At 36.1% G+C, this 20,257-nt stretch overlaps 3 protein-coding genes across 9 annotated transcripts; 2 read left to right on the top strand and 1 right to left on the bottom strand.

The window, feature by feature from the left end:
- Positions 1–371: 371 nt before the first annotated feature.
- LOC102621690 (E3 ubiquitin-protein ligase UPL7) lies at positions 372–9,576 on the bottom strand. 7 transcript variants are annotated; one of them, XM_006481864.4, is made up of 14 exons: positions 9,323–9,568; positions 9,074–9,196; positions 8,579–8,819; positions 7,610–8,202; positions 5,638–6,579; positions 5,224–5,558; positions 4,013–4,291; positions 3,641–3,893; positions 2,198–2,368; positions 1,968–2,060; positions 1,703–1,810; positions 1,204–1,320; positions 813–902; positions 372–703 (listed from the first exon to the last, which is right to left on the bottom strand). In XM_006481864.4, exons 1-14 carry the CDS (start codon positions 9,344–9,346, stop codon positions 620–622), a joined length of 3,453 nt encoding a protein of 1,150 aa, XP_006481927.1. In that variant the 5' UTR covers positions 9,347–9,568; the 3' UTR covers positions 372–619. The 7 variants fall into 7 exon arrangements, 4 of the variants coding, with proteins under 4 accessions (XP_006481927.1, XP_024955657.1, XP_015387020.1 ...); XM_025099889.2 differs by lacking the exons at positions 8,579–8,819; positions 9,323–9,568; XR_371055.4 differs by lacking the exons at positions 372–703; positions 813–902; positions 1,204–1,320; positions 1,703–1,810 and having other exon boundaries at positions 3,651–3,893; positions 9,323–9,575.
- A 404-nt stretch (positions 9,577–9,980) lies between these two features.
- LOC102622583 (pentatricopeptide repeat-containing protein At5g03800) lies at positions 9,981–12,981 on the top strand. The gene has a single exon (XM_006481867.4). The coding sequence runs from the start codon at positions 10,112–10,114 to the stop codon at positions 12,791–12,793; it is 2,682 nt and encodes an 893-aa protein (XP_006481930.1). The 5' UTR covers positions 9,981–10,111; the 3' UTR covers positions 12,794–12,981.
- A 2,573-nt stretch (positions 12,982–15,554) lies between these two features.
- On the top strand, positions 15,555–19,178 carry LOC102622873 (probable glycosyltransferase At5g03795). Its single transcript, XM_006481868.4, has 4 exons — positions 15,555–16,355; positions 16,596–16,864; positions 17,618–17,966; positions 18,221–19,178. The coding sequence occupies exons 1-4, from the start codon at positions 15,990–15,992 to the stop codon at positions 18,902–18,904; spliced, it is 1,668 nt and encodes a 555-aa protein (XP_006481931.1). The 5' UTR covers positions 15,555–15,989; the 3' UTR covers positions 18,905–19,178.
- The last annotated feature ends 1,079 nt before the right edge of the window (positions 19,179–20,257 follow it).

The following is a 20,257-nucleotide window of genomic DNA, read 5'->3' on the forward strand; positions in this document are numbered from 1 at the left end:
TCTGTTTCTTCTAATTCTTGCTGATGATTGCAATTTCATGCAAGTTGTGGAAAGATAACGAACAAGTTATGATTAACTTCATCAAATTCTAGTTAACGTTCTAATTTGCAGACAATTTTATCAATGAGAATCTACAACCTAATTCCTCGATCAAAATGAGCTAATTTACTGCTTACACAAGCTACTTTGTGAAATTACAATGTTTCTTATAACCCAAAGAAGCAAATTTGAAGAACATGGGAGAAGACCTCTTTACTATCTCCAAACAAGTGTTGCTTTTTCATCTGTTATTCATATATGATTCTTTAATCATGAAGAAATAATTTATTATTAACACAAACTATTTTTTAAATGAGTTCCTTTCAAGAACATGATAAAAAGTTCTCATTTATTCTCTCAAAAGTGGTCTCACAACCCTAACAGAGTATGCATAAGAAAATGAATAAATGATGTTTGTACTTTGTGGTAATTCCACATGACAGATTTTTTTTTTTTTTTTTTTTACAGTCTTTGCGATCAGTAGCAATCAGAAGCGTTTTCAGTTGAGAGTAGAAGTAAGGATTCAGGGACAAGAAGTGCATGACAAATTCATTCACCTGAAGCAGAAATAGTCAGATCCCTAAGAAAGTTCAAACCCAGCATTGGAACTGATTGCATAAAGAAGTTTTGCTTTCAAAGTGCTTGAACGCTTGTATGTAGGAAGCTGCAAGCACCCAGCAAAACAAGAAAAACATGAACAGGAGATTAGAGATGACAGTGCCAATCTGAAATATCGTTGTTCTTTTTCCTAATCATTAAACAAGTAACAGTACCTTGAGAGTATTGTAGCATGTAGAAGCCGACGGAAGCCGTTCTACATCCTGTCCGCCAATGACTGCCCAAAGCGATGAATCACATGCAACCTAAACAGTCCGACCAAACTAGATAGTGTTAAAAGAAGAAAAAGGCAAGGATTCATTTAATGTATACATGTCCCCTCCCCTACCCATTATCCAAAACGTCGAAACAATTTAATAGATATTTTCATTTAAAAGGTCACATCCAATGCCTGGTAACCAGCCAGGCGTTTTCCTCCAGATTAACATTCAACTAGCATCAACATAGTTTTTCCTCTCCCACAGATAAAACAAAGGAATAAGATAGTAGATATTTTAAAAAATAAAAGTTAATATAATTGCTTTGACAATGTAAGAAAGGACATACCTTGTGAATTGTAAAAGATGGCTGCAAGTGTTTGAATCCAAGCAATGGAGCTCGAGAGCAACTTGTCACAAATTTAAGCAGCATACATCGTTCTTTTGGTTCAAACCCTTCAACAACCTGCATCATATAGTCAGAATACTTCACAAAAAGTCTGAATCTAGACAATGAAATTTTGAAGTAAATATCCTCAGTTAAACAGAATCTACAAATTTGTTGCATGGGATAATGATAAATTGAGGAAAACCAGATTTGTATTGTTTCTCTAAACAGAAGAATAGGTGTCTCCATGTAAGCATATAACAGCTATAAATAATTTATATCAGCTAAAGGTTGTGTAAAGTTAAAACGATCATCAATCTAGAAGCCACTGGTGGCACAGAAGCTGAACTTGTACTTGTAGCCTACATAAAGAAACATTTTTACTTTTCCCCTTTTTGGTGAATAGAAGCCCAAAATAAAACGAATTCTGTTATTTAAATCCTTTAAAGGGGTGCAATACCTCCCAAAAGAGTTTAATTGTTCGACTCCCTTCAGAATAGCCACCGGTATACCGTGTATTTTTTCTCAAATCATCTACATCAATGTCATGTCTTCCACCTGAAAGTAACTGAAGAGAGCAATCTGGATCAGCATTTGATCAACAAAAAACATAGTTGCGTAAACCATTCAAACAAAATTCAGCATCATGACAAAGTCAGTCCTAAAATATGATAGACGGACAGGGAAAAAGAAAAGCACTTATTGCACTTATTAAATGAAAATACCTGATTGAATTCACTTGCATTAAATAACTTCAACCAAGATGGTGCTATGAGATCAGTTAAACCTCTGTAAAATGCATTTGAGAAGGGAAAAATCTGCGATTCAACGTAAATTTTTTTTTAAAAAAGTGATTATTTTATTACTTGAGAAGATACAGCTCTATATCCTAGTGATGAAAAGAAAACAAAGATACATTTTCAAAATTTCAACACAAAACAAAATACTTAGATACCTGCCGGTTGAGTTTATAATCAGCCATAGCATGAACATATTGCATCTTGTTCTCATTTGTCACACTAGTATCCCCGCCACCAGGTTTTAGCTCAATAACATGTCGTTTACCAAATGACTCTTCTGTGACAGTGAAATCCAGACACAGTTCTTTGACGTCACCATCATAATGCTGCAGCAGCAAAAACCCTTAAAATTCAAAATTTGGGGAGCTTCAGTGCGTAAATATGCATACACAAGCTAACAATGCAACAATATATTTCAGAACAAATACCATATCATAGAAAAATAAGGAAGGCTGAGTATATCACTTAAAAAGAATTAAACAGTTAAAAAAAAATTAACAATCCATGAAGTTTTTAAATGATAAAATGCTGGTCCTGTTAATTGCATATTACTTAAATTCTTCTAAAACCATTATTCATTCGCTCACTTCATTGCTACCTGCTCAGACTTACTGTTCCTCTGATTCACAGCAGCCTTATTATTATTTTTTTAACTTTTTCTTTTAATCTTATTTTCACTTGCCTTCTTTAATCTTACTATCTCTTCCTTTTTCTTTAGACACTCTTTGCAAGTGATAGAAACCCTAGAGATTCTTAGCACCCCCTGTCTGTTAATCTTCTTTATTCTCTTTTGATAGCAATGTGCTTTTACTTCTCAACACATAAGACTATAAAGGAAATATGACCCCAAAGGTTGGCCTAAGAGCACAAATCCCTAGGTCACCTACTTGGGATATTATATCATAAATTTCCTGATTAGAAAGTAATGGGTCCAACACTAGTCCCCATTTATGGACCTATTGAACTCGAAAGAATGACGTAGGAATTTTTTAGTATTAAATAAACAAGTTTCGTATAAGAACAACTACTATCTCACATACATGCTAGAAAAGATTTCACAAATTCCTCAAAGAAGCAACTACAATATGTCAATATCCTAATTTCTCTCCTATTCTTTCGACCTCTGACTTAATCCAACAATGCAAGCAAACAACAAAATCCTGGTCTCAATAATTCAAATCACCAATCATATAATCATCTACTTCTTATCTCTTAAATTGTGCTGAAAACAAATGAATACAGATCTTCTCACCACACACTGTTAATTGTCCAATCCAAAGCTAAGCTGAAAATCTTTTCATCTTGTCACTACTGGGGCTACTTACTCCTATAACCATGCAAATTTTTAATACCAGCTTCTCCAGTCAGCCACATCAACATTTCATATCAAATGCATTTTGTTAAAACCTGGTTTCCTAGCAATCAACTCCACATACAAAGCCGTCTCATCTGCGATAGTTGGTTCAGAATAAAAATTCTCACACATCACATATCAGTAACATTATCAGCATCACAAGTAGACTAGGTATGCTATTGCCAAGAACGGGCAAATAGGAAATAGACAAACAATGACAATGTTTGTCATCAGAAAGATTTACCTTGACATACATTAGATTCCGGTAGAGCTCTGGATCAAGTGTTGACAGCTCATCAAGGAAGCTATATCGGCCTAACAACTTTTGCACAAAAACATGTGAAAAGGCATAATCAAGTAATATCCCTTCATAAAGTGCTTTACCAACAACTCTCCCAAGGAACTCAAACATCTGGATACCGTTCTCTAGATATCTTGCGGCAGCATTAGGGATCAGGAGCCTGTCTGAAGTTGAGGTTTGGGAAAATAGCCCATACCTAACTTAGAAATATAGAACGAATAAGAAAAACTGAATAAATAACAAACATATGTATTTTGGATGAGCATGTGGTAATACAAATGTTCAAGAATAACATCATATACATGTCAAACTTACTCAGGAGCAAAAGCTGATTTTGATATATCAGTCAAAAACTCTTTTGATAGCCCACCATAGTCCAGCCCAGCTTCTGGAAGGCCACATTCGCTTACAAATGAAACATGAATAGATGACTTCAACCTTGATCCAAGGGAATTTAATTGCCGAAAGCCATCTTCAACAATATGACCCCGGCGAACTACTATCTCAATGGACCGTGAACCAGGTCCCGCCACATCACCAGCTATTTTTCGAGAGACTTTATCCATACTAATGAACTCTCGAAACATTTCAACTCTGGCAAGACAGAAAATAAATTAAACACTCTTTGGCTTCGTTAAACAAAAGTAAAACTGGATACTATGTCTTAATGAGCTAGCAAGTTTAAAACATCATTCACTGTAAAAGAATATCTAGAAGTCACCGCTTACTATCCAGATAATCAGACGTGGAACTTTAGTCTGTTTATATCAATAGATATTATGAAAATCTAAAATGTAAAATATTGGAAACAGGTGATGTAATAGTTGATAATATGTGTGTGTGTGTGTGTGTGTGTATGTCACAGAAAAAATGGCAGTTCTTGAAAAAATGAGTTTGCACTAAAATCTTGACCCACACCAGGATAGGAGAAAAGGAAAAGAGAAGAGATGAGAATTAACAAGTAAAAACGGAAGTTATCACATAAAATAAAATAAATTTCAGAGGGGAAAATATGGATGGTCCTCAAACTTCAGAATCTAAGGGTAATAAGTTAACAAAAATACATTTAGACAAATGCATCAGGCGTAGCCTTCCACATGCCCCTCCCCTATCCTCAATTTCCTCTACCACCACCATCACAAGCATACCCATTCGCCTCAGATAACCCACAAACACAAATAAATGTGATCATGGCACACATACTCAGGCACATTTGTGCACATGTGCTGGGTCAGCATCTGCAAAGACACAGAAAGAGAGTTCTCTGCTGTAAGGTTTACAGCCAGTCATAGTCTCATAGACTGTCAAAAAGTTTGATTTGGAGTAACATGGTCCGTTTCCCATTGACTATGAAAAATTATTTATGGCAGATTCAATCATTTTAAATAATAATCTATCATGTATTCATAGAATAAAAATAGTAAGAAGGTATCTTAGATGACACTGCAATATTTGTAAATTACTTTTTCAATTGTCAGCAGTGAACAAAATAGTGGTGTTGAATCCATGAAAGTGGATGTGCTAACCTCTCTTCAAATGGAAAGACATGGGGAGTAGTGGTGACCACAGAACCCAAGCTAGAAACAGTTAAGGATTCATCTGATCTCATATTAGCTGACAATACTTCATGAGTTCTGGCAGCTACTGCAATTGGGGGCCTGCTTCTTTTAGCAGGTGAAAGCCACAGAACACGGGGGCAAAATTGGTGCCTACAGTCCCTTTCATACATCATATGCAAGCATCTAATTGCAGAATCCATAAGAGGCCTATTCTGATGACCTGTATCATGGTTTAAGCCATTATACACCAGAGTATTGAGCATTGCTGCGATTCTTCGCTGCTGCTCCAGCGTGAATGGAACCTACTCATTTCACAAAATGCTCAAATTAAATATAGTTCTCATACTCCAAATGTTCAGAAAAGCCTTTGAACCAGTTTACCTGTTTCTCATAGAATTCTATGTCATCAAGTACCAGCAGCAGGTGTGAATAGGCAGCACAGAAGAGATGAAGCAGACACGACAAATCTTTTGAAATTCCTTGTGGAACATACCTCAAAGATTCGATAGTCCAAACATCAGAAGATTCCTCATCTACTTGCCCATCAACAGTATCCGTATAATTAGGCCCCGCCTGTGACTTTCCAGTAAATTTATGTAGCGCATTAACCAATTTATTAGCTCCATCCTTGCTGGTTTGTTTTTGTCTTTTATCCAAAATTCCATCTTTTTTGTTTACTAAACTTTTACTAGTGCGCAGACAATTATCTTCAGCAATGTGACCATTTTCAGGGAAAATGGAATTTTCCAGTTCTCCCCATAGATTCAAAAGATACCCAGGAGTAAAAGATAGCAAGTTGAGGACAGGCAAGGATCCAACCATAGGATTGAAGACTGAAAATATTCTAAGCATATAAGAGTAAAAATATGCAATATCGAGCAACTCCAACTTCCCCAAATATTTTTTATCGTTTGCTGCTGCACAGGAAGTAGCACCCGTTTTTGCAATTTCCAGTAGCTTCATAAGATGCCACTGCTGACAAACAGGTCTGAATAATTCCATGTATGTTATATTTAAGGACTCATTATCATGCAAAACTGCATCAATGCCTGCTGCAGAAGTTTCAACATTACCTTGAAGATCTTTCTTCTCTTTGACCCACCCAACATTGTCAACCCAAGCTAATAAATTCTCTGCAAGAGTAATAACAACCTGGACATAGGAGGGATGGTCCAGAGTATCCACAAATCCGTTCTCACTCCCTGTTGCTAGACATATAATGTTTGTAAGAGCCCAACCAATGGGTGGAATTGCTTTTTGAGAGTCATGTCTGTCCGACTGATCCATCTTTAACATCTCTGACAACATCTTATCTCTCCGTATCTGTCATCACCTGCCATACTTTGATAAGTCTCCTCATGTTTTGAATTTAATAGAGATATAGAAAGTTGCATCAAGAGAAAACTAGAAGATTTAGAAACTTGACAAATTACTATTAGAATACAATATACAAAACATGCCAAAAATTAATGGAATTATTGTAGGACCAACATGTGCATTCATTAACACAACGAAAGCAATGTCATATAAAACTGAATATCTGGAAAAATGCTCTGGGCCACAGTTCACAATTTCATTTTATAAAGTAACTAGGCCTAGTATTTACAGAAAGTTCAAGTCCGCGATAGAAAGTGATCACTAGAAGAGATTATCTTTCTCACAATAGTCATAGAATTTGACAAGCACAAGGCTTCTCTAAAATTCCATTGTATAGATGAGGAAGTCAACAAAAACGTTTTGGGTGGCCATTACTATGACTGCAACCCACCGTAACTTTAATTTTCTTTTCTTGATGCCCAGAAACCCCTCAACCTTTTATTGTCCACAGAGTTAACTGAGGACCACTGCTGGCCCATACAACCTTGATAGTTGGTAGTCACGAAACTTGTAGGATACGTCCAGCATAGGCATGCAAACGAAGTTTGAATCCCGGAGCTCTTTGCTGAATGCATTTTTCTTTTACAACTCAGCTAACCCCTCGTGGTTCCCAATAACTTAGTCAAACTATGTCAAAAACTCTCAAGCATATGAGATCAGCAATTCAGCTAAAGAAATGTGCAGGAATCAATCACTAAGTTATAGCATTCACGCTGAAAAGTTATCCATAAGTAGCACATTAAAACATGAGATAACCTTCATGATAACTTTATATAACAAAGGGATAAGGATTCAGTGTTGAGGTGAGTTTTTGCTGAGTACTGAATTAATGGTTGCTAGGCAAGAGAAGTAAAAAAAAAATTAAAACACAAAATAAATCTTGACAGTTGATTGTTTGCTTAGAGCTCAGCACTGAATCCTAATCCATAACAAAGAGATCATTCAAGAACTTTAACTTAAATTTAATGAACCTTACCAGAAAGATCTGGAAGCATGGTGACAGAATAGACTGGTGCTTCAGAGCAGGAATGAGAAAAGCTGGTAGACGTTGAATAAACCAGGGAATTGTTAGTAGACACAGACAGTACTGCTCAGCTGCACAACACATATCCAACTGACCAATGCTGCTAACATCAAAGTTTGTGATATGAAATGGCCTTAAAGCTAACGTTACTGCACTTGCAGTTATCAAGAATCTCTCATCTGTCTCGACAGTACTGTTTATTTGAGAGGAATAAGTAATGTCTAATTTGTCAATGTATCTTCTAATAGACATGTAAAGGTGACTATTACGACTTCCCATAAACCAAAGTAAATTCTTCATGGCTGTATCAGCATCCCGAAGCATATCATTACTTAAACTCTTCCACACTTTCAGATCAGTTAACACAACAAGAAAACGCAGAGCAAGAATTGTAAGACCAACAATACACTGACTCCCTGCATGTGATTTATCACAATGTGCAAGAATAAATGAGCAGAGAGAAATCAGCTTCTTTGCTTGATAATTCCATGTTCTTCTCTCTTGAAGTGTACCCGTCGTCAGGGAGCAAAAATTCTTCCTAGAATCTGAGCAACAGACATATCATCAATGGGAAAGTTATTTATGAAAGGGACATGATTAAATAAAGATTAAAGATTAAAATCGCATGGTCTAAAGCAGGCAGTTCAAAGAAATTAAAAAGAATAGATGACCATAGTGGACAATGAATACAATTTTTCTTTTGTCGCGGGGGGGAGGCAACAGCTGTGCCTACAATCAATATGACTTGGGGAAGAAATAAAAAACAATAAAATATCACAATATCCACTTTATTGCTAACATGCAAAACCCTGGAGGATACATTTCATTTTACCCCCACAAAAACAACCAAACAATGGAATGAAGACTATTTAAGTAAGATTAAAGACTTGGACAGAGTTAAGATTTAGAAAACAGGCATACCACTAGAATTTATGCTATCCAACAGAATTTTAAAGCACTTCTGCATGCAGTCTATATCTCTAGTTTGAATCTTCTGGTGCTGAGTTGATAAACGCGTGACAAAGAAAAGAAAAGGTCTTAAAACGACACTGGATATCCATGATCCAGTTATTAAACTGGCATGACAATTCACCAGGGCTACCCATTCTTCTTGAAGCTGTACTGCCACCTTCTTTGTCACAGAGTAGCACCTCCAAACACTCTGAAAATGTCAAGAAACCATGTCATTCCCATCATATGCAAAACAACCTTCCAGTTTCTAAGATGTAGATGTGATTTAGCAAAATGATCTTTTCTATTTTTCAAATTTTACACCTCACTCAGTGAACTTAAATCCATCCATGATACGTTGAATTTAGTGCATACATTTAATACTAAGCAATTAACCAATTATTCAATAGTAAAATAATTCAAATTAAGAAAACATTAATTTAAAATTTAAGGAAATGCAGGCACCTGAATAAAGATTGCAGAAGCCGTAGCTCGTCTTGCATAGTTACGTAGCTCTCTTTCCTGGGAGACCTTCTCTAGAAGTGCTTCCCGCGATATTTCCTTAGTACTCGCTCCTCTTAACGATACCTAATCTCTCAATCAATACACACAATATTCAAAAAGAAAAGAAATAATTAATTAAAATTTTGACACTCGAAATGAGAATTAAATTAAATTAGAAAATATTTTGATTCGTATCGAAGATAAGAATACCTGATGCTTGTTATAAGGGTCCATGGGAGATCAAACAATGATCTTGATCATGATCAACGAACACCCGCCTTTTGGTCAATAGACTCAATACTCTTACCTCTCACTTACGGGTTTATCCCGACAAAATGAACAGTGTATTTTTACACCCAGATCCTATTTTTCAACAAAAAAATTCAGACAACCCAGTTATTTTCCAAAATGATCAAGCAAATCCCTCGCGTAGTCACGCCACGTTATATGATACTTGTAGATGTCTCACGACCACAAACTTTTGCATTTTATAAAATTGGACTAAAATATAAATGATAAAAAAAAAACTATTATTATATTTTTTTAATAATTTGTTTTATTCTAATCTAACAATTTAGAATTAAAAAAAAATCAAATACTACTAAATTCGGGGATATATATAATATTTTATACCAAAATTTATTGTTAGATCTTAAATTTTATAAAAATTAGAAATCTTGATTTAAAAATGTTGTTAAATCTTTTACAATATTGTTAATATATAAAAAAGCCCATTAACAATATTGTAAAAGCAGATCTTGAATTTTATGAAATCTTAAAATTAGAAACTAACTCATAACACTGTAATAAACGTAACACTTAATTTTAACAATAAACTTGCCACATTTTGATTAGTGAATGACGTAGTAAGTATTTGATTACACTATAGGGGTATATCTGAAATAACCCCTAAAATGATAATCCAACAGACACGGTAAGGCACAACCGCACAAAACGCGAAAAAGCAAGTTATGGTTGGACTTGGCGCCTGTAAAATTCATGGCCGGCACCGTTATCCAAACCGAAAACCCCTTCTTTCAATTCCTCTCCTGTAAACCCCCCGCTGCCACCACTACCGCCGTCGCTGGCGACGCCGCTGCACCTTCTTCTATTTCTCTACCTAAACCCAAACCTCATCATCTTACCTTCTCCACCGCCATCACCACCCAAACGCAGCCACCAGACCCGCTTGTCGTCTCTCCCTCCTCAAACACCAAAGTTATTGACGTTGATGTTGACAGCTTCTTCAATTCGCTTCGTCTGTCAGTCCAATGCGGTGAAGTTTCACTTGCCAAAGCCATACACGCTTCACTCATCAAGCTTCTGCTAGAACAAGATACCCGCTTCGGCAATCCTCTCATTTCAGCTTATCTCAAACTAGGTCATGTATCTGATGCCTATAAAATATTTTATGGCCTTTCAAGCCCGAATGTTGTGTCTTTTACTTCATTGATTTCGGGGCTTGCCAAGTTGGGTCGGGAGGAGGAAGCGATCGAACTTTTCTTCAGGATGAGGAGTGAAGGCATTGTGCCTAATGAGCATAGTTTTGTTGCTATTTTGACTGCTTGTATTAGGCTTTTGGAGTTAGAGTTGGGTTTTCAAATTCATGCTTTGATAGTCAAGATGGGTTGTGTGGATAGTGTTTTTGTGACAAATGCACTTATGGGACTGTATGGAAAATTTAGCTTCTGTTTGGATTATCTGCTTAAATTGTTTGATGAATTGCCGCACAAAGATACTGTTTCGTGGAATACTGTGATTTCGAGTGTCGTTAATGAGTTTGAGTATGAGAAAGCATTTGAATTGTTTCGTGATATGAAAAGAGATAATGGATTTACAGTTGATTATTTCACAATTTCAACCCTTTTGACTGCTTGTACTGGTTGCTTTGTATTGATGGAAGGGCGAGCAGTACATGCTCATGCTATTAGAATTGGACTGGGGGCCAATTTGAGTGTCAACAATGCACTTATTGGGTTCTACACCAAGTGTGGCAGAGTAAAAGATGTGGTGGCTTTGTTAGAGAGGATGCCTGTGATGGATATTATAACTTTGACAGAGATAATTATAGCATACATGGAATTTGGATATGTGGATTTGGCTGTGGAGATATTTGATAAGATGCCAGAGAAAAATTCTGTTTCTTACAATGCCCTTTTGGCTGGATATTGTAAAAATGGCAAAGCCATGGAAGCGCTGGGTTTATTTGTCAAATTGCTTGAGGAGGGTCTTGTTTTAACAGAGTTCACTTTGACTAGTGTTGTTAATGCTTGTGGGCTGATCAAGGAAGTGAAGCTGAGTGAGCAGATTCATGGGTTTGTTATGAAGTTTGGTTTAGGTTCAAATGATTGCATTGAAGCAGCATTGCTTGATATGTTGACAAGGTGTGGGAGGATGGCAGATGCTGAGAAGATGTTTTACCGGTGGCCAACAGACCGGGATGATTCTATTATTTGGACATCAATGATATGTGGATATGCTCGAAGCGGGAAGCCAGAACATGCAATTTTACTTTTCCACCAAAGTCAATCAGAAGCAACCGTGGTTCCTGATGAAATTGCATTAACTTCTGTTCTAGGCGTCTGTGGAACTTTAGGGTTTCATGAGATGGGAAAACAAATTCACAGTTACGCTCTTAAGACAGGGTTTTCATCTGATTTAGGAGTTGCAAATTCCATGGTTAGCATGTATTTTAAGTGTTGCAACATGAGTAATGCAATTAAGGCATTCAATAAAATGCCATCACACGATATAGTTTCATGGAATGGTTTGATCGCCGGCCATCTTCTTCACCGACAGGGTGATGAAGCCTTGGCTGTGTGGTCAAGTATGGAGAAAGCAAGCATAAAGCCGGATGCAATAACTTTTGTGTTAATTATTTCCGCTTACAGATATACTAACTTAAATTTAGTTGATAGTTGTCGTAAGTTGTTTTTATCTATGAAAACAATTTATAATATTGAGCCTACTTCAGAACATTATGCGTCATTGGTTAGTGTTTTGGGGTACTGGGGATTCCTTGAAGAAGCAGAAGAAACCATCAACAACATGCCTTTTCAGCCCAAGGTTTCAGTTTGGCGAGCTTTGCTTGATAGTTGTAGAATCCGTTTGAATACAACCATCGGAAAGCGGGTTGCAAAGCATATACTTGCTATGGAACCACAGGATCCTGCTACATATATACTTGTATCAAATTTGTATTCATCATCTGGTAGATGGCATAACTCTGAGCTGGTCAGGGAGGATATGCGAGAGAAGGGATTTCGGAAACACCCAAGTCGAAGTTGGATCATTCATCAGAATAAGGTACATTCATTCTATGTAAGAGATAAATCGCATCCACGAGAGAAAGACATCTATAGTGGTTTAGAAATACTTATCTTAGAGTGCCTAAAAGCTGGATACGTGCCGGACACTAGCTTTGTTCTTCATGAAGTAGAAGAGCATCAGAAGAAGGATTTCCTCTTCTATCATAGTGCAAAACTAGCAGCAACCTACGGGCTTCTAACGACCCCCGCTGGACAACCCGTTCGGATAGTGAAGAACATCCTTACCTGTGGGGACTGCCACTCATTCTTGAAATATGTTTCCGTTGTCACTAGAAGAGAAATCTTTCTGAGGGATGCTTCAGGATTTCATCATTTTCTGAATGGCCAGTGTTCTTGCAAAGATTACTGGTAGTCGATCATACGAATCATCTCCAATGCATTGGCAGACCGTTGAGATATGAAATTTTTTTTTTCCCGCCCGATTTTGTTACATTGAGAAATTTCAAGCTGTGTGGTGTATAGATTAGATAATAGATGTATTTTACTACAGCACTTCGTCTGAAGATAATGCATTACGAGTTCTTGAATAAAAATAATTTTTTAGTTATTTTACCATATGCTTTTACGTTTTGGGTGTGTATGGAATCTTGTATGCAATTGTTGTCAGTGCCTCATTGGTGAAAATGAAATGCATGGTAATGCAGACAACTCGGCTTAGAAAATAAAAGATTTCCATTTCAGAATCTGCATTTATAATTTATTATTGGAGAACGCTGCCGCCCAGGTACGAGACGAACCATCAATCAAGAAGAGTAATTATTTACTCGTAATGACGGACTGATGAGTGTAATACGTGTATGTATTCTTATCACTAGAATTTTTTTTTTTTTCCTAAAATATCATTTTCGAATTAAATAGTAAATAAAACGAACAAACTTAATAAAACAAGCGGATAAAATGGACGTACACGCCACGGAAGAAATTTGTTTCTGAAAACGCCATGCACCTCGACATTTGGCTTGGTTGACGGATATAAATTCTAAATATATGGTCCCCATGAAATGATGTTTCAAATATAATTTAACTAAATTGTTTCAGTTTTCCGGTGACCGCGCGGTGAGACAGCCGGAAGACGCGCATATGAATCATAATTATTACAAGTATATTCCATGTTTTGTTCCGAGAGTTCCAGTGCTTGACCATAAATGACCAACTGATTATTTCTACGTGCGTTCATCAAATTCATGTAGCCCTGAAACATGTTATTTTTAAAAATAAATAAAAAATCTAATTGCACCAAATGAATCAGTGAATGTTTTCGAAATTTGAGAATTCAAAATATGAACTCATGAAATTAATATCAGTGGGAAATTTCTTTTTTTTCTTTTTAGGTTCTTTATTGTTGATTGCATTTATAATTTATATTTTTGTTGTTAAGATCAATCCTATTAGCTAGACTTCTTTGGTTTCCTCCTTCACAATTTCAAGCTTAAATTAATGGCCAATCCCATGATCAAACCTAAATTTCCCCATCGATTTCTCTAATAAAGGGGCATTACATTAGGCAGAATTAAAAATAATAATAACAACAATTTGGATAAGACGAGAAATAGGATAGAAAGGAACAAAAAATTTGAATCAAAAGTCCAATTATAAGTGATCGTAACATCACAAGTTGCATACTTTTTTATGGTGAAAATGTAAAATTAGTGAGATATCAAAATCAAATGGCTTTGCCTTATCGAAACGACTACGTGCACTTCAGCAAAAGTCTATTATATCAAATCACAATTTTTTTTTTGTCGTATATATTACGCATTTTGTAGATAGCTCCCAAGTGATAGTTACTACAATATCCAAGAGGTTGATGTAGAAGTGGAATGCGAGGGGATAAGTATACAGGATAAGGTTGATTAATATTTACTATAATATTCGATATAAGACCAAAAAAAAAAAATGCCCTTTTTAATACTAAAATTATTGCAAATTGGCTCCGCCACCTCTTATATTTATACTACATTTTTCCCCTTTTTTTATGGACACACTCTAAGTTATTCTCTGAAGTGCTTCGATAAGAATGTGGTCGAAAAATTAGATCATTTTATCATTAATTTTCAAGACATAAATAAAATGGAAAAAAAAAATTAATCAGTCCAATCAAGATGGAGTGTGAACCACTTAAATCATTAAATTTATTTCAATGAGTAATGATATGTGGCATGATAAAATTAATTAAATTATATATCTCTTGGCCCACATGATTTATTTTTAATCAACCAATGAATTGATGTCAAATCAATTTGTACAAAATAAGTTTGTACAAAAATTTGTGGTTGTATCATCACTCTATTTCAATTGTCGACTAAGAAGATGGTCCATATTAGACTTAAGAAGGTGATCTTATTCTTTCACCCAAATAATTGCCACTAGTGTGATATTTGCTTACATTATTTATCAAATTCTTGCAAAAGCCGCCACAATTAATCGCACTTTCTCTAAGACATTTTTCTTTTTTTTCATCCATTTTTTTTTTGGTCAAAACTAAATACTTGATCGTAAGAGTATTGATCTTCACAAGTACACACTCGACGTAGGTATCCAAGCTGAAAAAATAAAGATCGAGGAAGATGTAAGTATTAGAAGAGTAATTTCAAGTAACTATGAATATTTTTCCTTCCTTGATTAATTATCTGATTAGATGCTTCTAAAAGCAAACTTTGGCCTACTTGTACAAGCTGTTATTATGATAAATTGTTACTTTAGATAAGCAACTCTAAACCATTTTGCGAAATATTACTCAGAAACAATCTCAAATGGGGCTAGTAGGTAAGGTTACTACCCGCAAAAGCATTTATAGAAGAAGAGGATAGTGAGGGCTAATGTGATGTCTGTGTTGCATCCGAACGTGATGTCACCGATCACAATTATGATCTAAAAGTGGAATGGCCAACATCGTAATACATGCTCCAATTCAGCATCCATTGGAACAGTAAACTCGGTTCCATCTCATAATTTTCTTAAGATTTAGACTTAAAATAAAACCTCTTCATTGGCCGTGTCATGTGTCCATTCGTCAATCTGAGTTTTCTCTTTAATAATAATAATAATTATTATTAATATCGAAACTATTTAAAGACATGTAAAAAGCCTTGAACTGAGTTGGCCGTTGCTGAATTAAATGAAGGAGAGGTGTGTTGTGATGCACCGATGCACGAGCGAACAAATATTATCCAAAAGACTAAAACACCCTTTGTCGTTTTACCTAATACCCGACCCAACTTCTCAAACGGGTGACTACTGAGAGTACATAAATGTACCGAACTCTCGTTTCTTGTCTGCCACGTAACAATAGGGAGCGCGTGAAGCACATTGGAGTTGGTATCGTGATTGGTGGGAAGCAAAATGAAGCGGGTCGGAAGCAGGTGCAGAATTGGGAATCCGTTAGAGTTCTGCATGAGGAACTCGCATATAGAGGGCATGGCAAGCGGACGCTTGGCGAGAAGCTGCTGTCCATTAACACACAAATGTTCCGAAGCCTCTCCTGTACTTTTCTGCTTTTTCAGTGTCTCAACTGAAAAAGAGTTGAAAAAGAAGAAGCCAAGCTTTCAATGATGCTGATGGGTTCATCATCGTTTTCTTCATCATTTAAGGTCTTGTTGTTTATGATTCCGCTGGCAGTGTTGTTTGGGTTTGTTTCTGTGATGGGTCCGAGAGCTTCAACGTCTCCGGTTATTTTGTCTAACCATCCTTGGTTGTGGTCAAGTTTTTCTTCCTCTTCTTCTTCGCCTAATAATAATCAGCTGAAAATTGATATGGTTGCTTCCAAAGCAAAGGCAGTTGATTTGCATTCAACAGTGGTGATGGCGGGTGTTGAAGATCAAAACGAAGGTCTCTTGTCTGACCCTCTTAATCTGAACCGCTCTTCTTCAACCCCAACTACTGTACAACCTGCAGTACAAGTTCAAGATCAATCAGTAAGTTTTTTTTTTTTTCAAAGATTTTTTTCTTCCAAATTTTCATTTATCAAAACGGCATATATACGGATATTAATTAAGAGCATAAACAAATTTTGACTCCAGTAATAAATAAATAACACAAGTCAAAACAATGTGGTCGACACGTGCATTGAAAAATTAAATTTAAATTTTACGAAACTAGCTCTAGTATCTTTTCTTCTTTTTAATTCTGGTTGTTGGTGATTAACTTGAATACAGAATAGTACAATGGAGATAGACGGGTTGAATATTAGCATGAGTACTACTAATAAGACTCTCGGTGTTGCTGTTGCTGCTGCCATAAATGAAACTCACGCTGTTCCAATGAAAGCAGAGCGAAAAAGAGCGGTCACCAAATTGGAAAAGCTGGAAGCTGGGCTACAAAGAGCAAGAGTTGCTATCAAAGAAGCTTCAATTGGAAATCAAACTCAGGATCCTGATTTTGTTCCACTAGGCCCTATGTATTGGGATTCCAAAGCCTTTCACAGGTATATATGTGTTACTGTCACCCTCTGTTCAGGAAAACTGTATATGAATGCTGTGAAAATTGTACTTTGAACTCAGATTCGAGAGCCTCCTATTTTTCCTTTTTTCTTTTTCTTGAAAACATTGGGGTTGGGATTTTGTGATAATTCCAAATAATCCTACCGTAGCTAAAATCTAACTTTTTCATATCAAATCTGGGTCTAGACTACAATCTCGGGTTTTGTTTGGTGTTAATTAAGAGGAAATTGATGGGAAATACCGTTATACATACTAGCTGCCAGTGAAAGTTATTTGTTATCTTTTTGTAGTGCCAATTTTTCAGTAAACAGAACTACATATGCTGAAAAACCAAGCTGCCAAAAATGGTAAAACAAAAGGAGGAGCCTAAGTTTAGTTAATAAAGTCTTTATCAAATGGAAGCCAATGGTAGCTAGAAAGTGGTCATTAATTTTCAGCCTCTCCTTTATTTTAAATCACACTTATGGCAGTATCCTACGTTTGGTTGATGTGTTTACTCTGTCATTTAGAACAACTTGTACTTTTTAGTTAACAGAGCAGAACACTTCAACCCAATGCGTCCTCAAAATATCCTGTCATCATAGCTGTAGTATGGGACTGATACATCTTACCTTTCTGTAAAATTATTTTGAAAGATGCAAATTGATCATTGCTCTTTCAAAACTTCATAAATTTAGGACTTGGAATAGCAAATCTAATATTCACCAATTTGCTTCTTTTTTATAATAATATTGCAGGAGCTATTTGGAAATGGAACAGAAGTTTAAGGTCTTTGTCTATGAAGAAGGAGAGCCACCTGTATTTCATGATGGTCCATGCAAAAGCATATACTCCATGGAGGGAAATTTTATTTATACGATGGAGGTTAACAAGCAGTTCCGGACCAAAGAAGCTGATAAAGCACATGTATTTTTCCTTCCCTTTAGTGTGGTAAAGCTGGTCCGATTTGTCTATGTCCGTGATTCGCATGACTTTGGTCCAATTAGAAGGACCGTCGTTGATTATGTCAATCTTATTGCTGGAAAATACCCCTACTGGAATCGAAGCCTTGGTGCTGATCATTTCATGCTTGCTTGCCACGATTGGGTAAGTATTAACCACCTTATATCTCCTTGACTTCTGATTCAGGGATTGAGCTCTGTAATAACATTCCAAATTGTTTTAATTTGAAATGAATCTTGTACCTTAATCAAGCAGTAGATTTTTAAAATAAGAGCATGATTCATTATAACAAAATTTGAGATTGCTGCTTTAAGAAGTGCCCGTTTGGTATTCAAATTAGAGGCTTATACATTTATAAGTACAACATTTTAGACTTCAGCTATTTGTCACGATTGCAGGGGCCGGAAACTTCTTTTTCTGTTCCTTATCTAGGGAAAAACTCCATCAGGGTCTTATGCAACGCAAATACTTCTGAAAAGTTCAGTCCAGTCAAGGACGTATCCTTTCCAGAAATCAATCTCCAAACTGGCGGACTAACCGGTTTGATTGGTGGACCATCCCCTTCGCGACGATCAATCTTGGCTTTCTTTGCAGGAGGTGTTCATGGTCCAATTAGACCTGTTCTGCTTGAGCACTGGGAAAACAAGGATGAAGATATTAGGGTGCATAAATACCTTCCGAAAGGTGTCTCCTACTATGAAATGATGAGGAAAAGTAAGTATTGCCTTTGCCCGAGTGGTTACGAAGTTGCAAGCCCTAGAGTTGTCGAAGCCATATACACGGGTTGTGTTCCGGTACTTATTTCAGAACATTATGTGCCACCATTCAGCGATGTTTTAAATTGGAAGTCATTTTCTGTTGCACTTTCAACAAGAGATATTCCTAACCTGAAGAGTATATTGACGAGTATATCGCCAAGACAGTACATAAGAATGCATCGGAGAGTTGTGCAGGTAAGAAGACATTTCGAGTTCAATTCTCCTCCCAAGCGATTTGATGTCTTTCACATGATTCTTCATTCCATTTGGCTTAGAAGACTAAATGTTAGAATCCAGAATGATCAAAGTGCTGTGACCAGTTAATGAAATTTTTTTTGGTATTTCGGAGGTACATATAGTCAGTAAGCAAATAAGTCTCGCTTGGATTTTGATTTGGATATAACTTGGTTCCTTTTTAATCAATTCCTCATTTTCTTAGTAATTTGTGTCTCTTGTCATTTTTTTTTCCTCCCTGTTTTTAAGGTGTTGATGATTATTTTTGTTTATTTACCCTTGGAATTCTGCCTTTGAATTTGTAATTGTTAACTATTGTATCAGTTTGTTGGGTGTTCAATGTAATCTGTTCGATGATTTCCGACGATCGGCTATATACAAGTGTAAAACACCACTAATATTAACATCCCTCTATTGTTGTTGCTCCTGTTAAAAAGAAACATGTTAATTAATACCATGTCAATTACTACCCCTTAACCCTATTAAATAAAATATGTTAATTCGAAAAATTCGAAATTGTATAGTTTTTCCAAATACCCTTTAAATTCCAAAAACAACCCTACGCAACCAATTCTTCTCAAGTATGGTGGTGGTGTGGAATAGCAAGAATTCAAAATTCGAGTTAAGGATTAACCCAGAATGACAACAGGTAGTTATTACCTTATTGGGATTTGTACACATCTTTGTGCCAAATGCTTGTGATTTTTATATTTTGGTGGATGATTTTTTATTCCAAGTCGCATCCAAAGATGATGTATGCGGCATAGGATTGGCCAAGGGCCAATAAGATACAGCTTCGAGGTACTCGATCGTGCAAGGATCGGACCTCGACTTTACCTTCTCGGAAATTACTGAAGATTGACAATCCTACCGATAGTATTAAAACTTGATCACATGTTAAATGAGTGGGCTAGCTTCAATAAAATACGTCGTAATTATTTCAAGAGTTCAGTTATGTTGGAGATGCTCCAATGTAGAGTAGATCCCAGAATTATTAGATGCACGTTGTTACAATTGTTTTAAATTCAACTACATGTATCTGACGATTCTAGGGACTGCTCTACGTTAGAATTGCTCCAACGTAGATGCTGCCTTATTTTAATTATGTTTCGCCTTTTTACTGAACTTTAAGGGACGGACAACACCGTATCAACTATTAGCACCGGAATGAATCAATTTTGAGGTGTTTACATTGCTCGCGTACAATATCTAAACTACGGCAAGTACTACTAATCAAACAACTTCATACTCATGATACACAGGTAATATAAATGTATCCCAATTAGTAATTATTGAACAGGCTCCAGCTAAGTTACAGATATTGTTAGCAACAGCCAGCTAAGCTGAACTGTTAGATTTGAAGATAGAAATCCAAGGGTAATAATAGACTGTCAGAATAAAAATGCAACCGGATGAAAAGGTTTTATAAAAAGAAATCAACTT

This window comes from Citrus sinensis, chromosome 6 (genome assembly GCF_022201045.2).
Source record: "Citrus sinensis cultivar Valencia sweet orange chromosome 6, DVS_A1.0, whole genome shotgun sequence".
Taxonomy (NCBI): Eukaryota; Viridiplantae; Streptophyta; class Magnoliopsida; order Sapindales; family Rutaceae; genus Citrus; species Citrus sinensis.